The sequence below is a fragment of the Merops nubicus genome, unplaced genomic scaffold (genome assembly GCF_000691845.1).
Source record: "Merops nubicus isolate BGI_N331 unplaced genomic scaffold, ASM69184v1 scaffold12461, whole genome shotgun sequence".
NCBI lineage: Eukaryota > Metazoa > Chordata > Aves > Coraciiformes > Meropidae > Merops > Merops nubicus.
This window is the reverse complement of record NW_008590311.1, coordinates 5,031-8,284: the sequence shown is the minus strand read 5'-3', so window position 1 is coordinate 8,284 and position 3,254 is coordinate 5,031. Positions and strand designations below refer to the sequence as shown.

Here is a 3,254-nt window from a genome sequence, read left to right as displayed (position 1 = left end):
ATTTATTTTTATTTTTTTTTTTACAGAAAGAGCAGAAACACTTTCACATTGATCTCTATCAAATAGAACAGAACCGTTACTAGATCTTTTAATGAAGATTTAAAACTAGATTTTAAAAATAGCATGAACTTCCACTACTGTATAGAAAACTTAAAAATAAATAATATCATTTTTTATACAGAACTGGAACTTATAAAACCAGATGTAAATTTGTAAATGGTGGTTTAGTGGATGCTGACCAACTTACCTGCAATACAAGGTAAATTCTACATGGCATATAATCCCCACAAACCCAGAAAAATACAAGGACATAATTTGAGCATTCTCTATGTGAAATTCCCCAAACTACAAAGATTAAATTCAATATAAATAATATTTATGTTCTTAGCTTCCTTAGGATATAATAGAAGAGGAAACAATAAAAGAGGAAATGACATAAAATTAGGGGTGATTAGGGTTATTGCTGCGATGCTTTCTGTCCAGAAATTTACTATTAGTAAACATGGCACTTAGTTACTACTGAGTCATAACTCTGCTGTAGTTTACTATCCTTTATGGCTGTTTAATTATCCAGGTATTGACCAGGGAAAAATATAATAAGTAGTTCTTTTGATTTATAGCGAGTTTCAAATCTGGATGAGCATACTTGGGCTGCTATGAATTACATCAGTGATTTCTACAGGGATCTCAGTGTCTAAACTGAAATCAAAAGACTGTGAAGCTTTGCATCTGCGTCTGGATTAAGCACTTGAAGTTTCCAAATAAGATGCTTGGGGATGCTCTTTTGCAGTCACTTCAGTGAGAGTCGCATTCGTGTCCAAGGAAACACTTTGCAGCTATCTCTGTACAAAAGCCCAACATTTGCTCAGGCAAAAACTTGTTTTGACTGCACCGAGTATCGAATGTGTAAGGATTACAAATCATGTTTTGTGAACTGTATTGCAGAAAAGTGCAAATGATAACATTATGGAATGTATGAAAACCATACGGAAGGTCACGTGCACAGCTTGTCCATACTGATGTCAATCTTTCACCCTAGATGAGGCTTTCATCCAGGATCTCTCTGTTATTTACATGCAGTGGGTATAACGCCTTAAAATAAGATAAAATGGCTTTTCTTCCCAGTTAACTGCTTTCATGTAAAGGCTTATTAATCAGAAGAAATACTGAAAACATTCAAAACTAGGCTGGTGTTGGGATTCACAGGAAAACACAGTTCTCTTTTCTTACCGTAGTTTTTTCCAGGCAGTGAAGCAGGTGGTGGTGCTGTGTTTCAAAGGAAGAGCCAGCTTTGCTAACAAAGGCCTGTTCTTCTTCACTGGAGGACTGTTAATACATAGAACTCAGTATTATTCTCATTTCTGAACAAAGAGGCTCTTATCCAAATATTTGATCAGAACTAATCTGGATTGTACATGGTAGCATAACTGCTTCATCTCCATAGTATAACCCAAATGATTTTGGACCAGAGTTTTCTGCTTGTTCATTTTTTAATAAAAATATTTTTTTCCTTCCCTTACACGTCCTTTTAAATACTCCATCTTAGGGTTTTTATCCATAGATGGAATAGTACAATTTACAAGTGCAATCAACATGTAAGCTTTGGCTGTTGAATCAATGCATACTTAAAATTATCATAAATTTAAGTGACATTAAAATATCTTTTTTTTCTGAGAATGTGCCTTATTTGATGAAAATTAAACATAGTTGTCCTCCTGGGATCATTTTATAGCACTAAAGAATTTGTGGTTTTGCTGCTTACACAAAAATTCGTGTCGGTGATCCCAATCTGCTGAGTTTGGGAAGCATGTAGCAGATGTTACTTGCACAGAATGAAGAATTAAGTAGAAAGCATCCACTGTTTATTAATTGTTCTCGTATTTATTCACTAGAAAGCACAAAACTAAACAGGGGAGGACGTGGGATAATAGGAAAGACTACAGTTCTACTTTGGGATATTAGAAATCTGCATGGCAGTTAAGCTATTTGGTGACCTTTTAGTTCAAAGGTTTGAGTTCTCTCGGGCAGCAGAGGAAGCGAGGCTCTGGCTGCTCCTCCTCTGTGCTAGACCGGCCGGGGGACGGCCCCTTCCTCCTCTTCTGGCTATAGGTTAGAGCCTTCGGCTTTTTAGCACATATTGAACAGAAAGGGCATAGAGGAATGAAAGCCTTCCTGTACCCCTCAGGGAATTGCCTAAATGCCAGAAAATGGCAGGGACTGAAAAACACTGTGTCTCCAGTCTTTCTGAGCTGGCTGCAGTGCCGAGCAGCCAAGGGGCTGTCTCCGGCAGCGTGGGTCGCTCTGGATCCCAGCCCCAGGCACTGCCCACGGCTACCGCTGCCAGTCCTGGCTCCCTCAGCAGGGATAACGGGGGGATTTGCTTCAGATAACATTAGACTTCTACATCTTTGAGGTAACCACCAAGACTCTCCTTAGAGAAAAGTAGGTGCTTCCAGGGAACACTTTTCACTCCACAACACCCGTCTGTGCAAACAGCCCCCCGGAGCTGCCTCTGTCCCTTACTGATGATGAAGCCTCTTTTGCCATCCATGTTCTACCCATTTAAAGCCAAATGAGATAAATGCAACCTACCTCCTAAGAGGCAAACACTTTGTACTTTCTTAATGACACCTTCTACAGGATCTAACTCTAAAAATGTGGATTACATCTGAATCCAGTATTTCTATCTGGCCACTTCCCTTATCTTTTAATACCCCATCATTGACTCTCATAAGCTTCCTTTAATAATAATAGTAATTGTCCAATTTATCCTTCCTTAATCTACTTTTAAAGATAACATTGCCTAAAGACCCAAGTTGCCTTGCCTTGTTGATAAATAGAATAAGCTGCTGCTGGGCTGTCATTAAGGTGTTATTCTGGAGGTGGAGAATATAACAACATTACCTGCTGCAGCTGGTTACTCAGTAAGCCATTTCTTTTGCTCTGCATGTAGGCATTAGCACTCCCACTCTTTGCTGCACGAATTCGAGCAAGCCTGGCTTTCTGTGTGAACAGACAAAAAGAAAAGTGTCACTTGTACTCGTATCCATTATTCTGTTTATGTGAACCCGTTAATTGAAGTAATCTGCTCATCAATACCACTATCATAAGACTGAAAGGGTGCAATACATCCATCCTCCCTGTGGAGCAAATCATGACTGTCTTTCCATTTAAAAAGCAAAGGACAGAAGTTTTTAGTTGTTTGCATGTATCAGCTAATAAGAACAATGATTTTTGGAGAAGACATTAGACAG

General features: G+C 38.8%; 1 protein-coding gene across 1 annotated transcript in view; it reads right to left on the bottom strand.

The window, feature by feature from the left end:
- The window catches only part of LOC103782141 (potassium voltage-gated channel subfamily D member 2-like), an 8,072-nt gene extending 5,068 nt beyond the window's left edge, over positions 1-3,004 (bottom strand). Inside the window, exons 1-2 of the mRNA XM_008949890.1 lie at positions 2,905-3,004; positions 1,231-1,326 (exon numbers count right to left, since the gene is read on the bottom strand). Of these exons, the coding sequence (XP_008948138.1) occupies positions 1,231-1,326; positions 2,905-2,949 (141 nt within the window). The 5' untranslated portion in view covers positions 2,950-3,004. The remainder of the gene's footprint in view (positions 1-1,230; positions 1,327-2,904) is intronic.
- Positions 3,005-3,254: the final 250 nt, after the last annotated feature.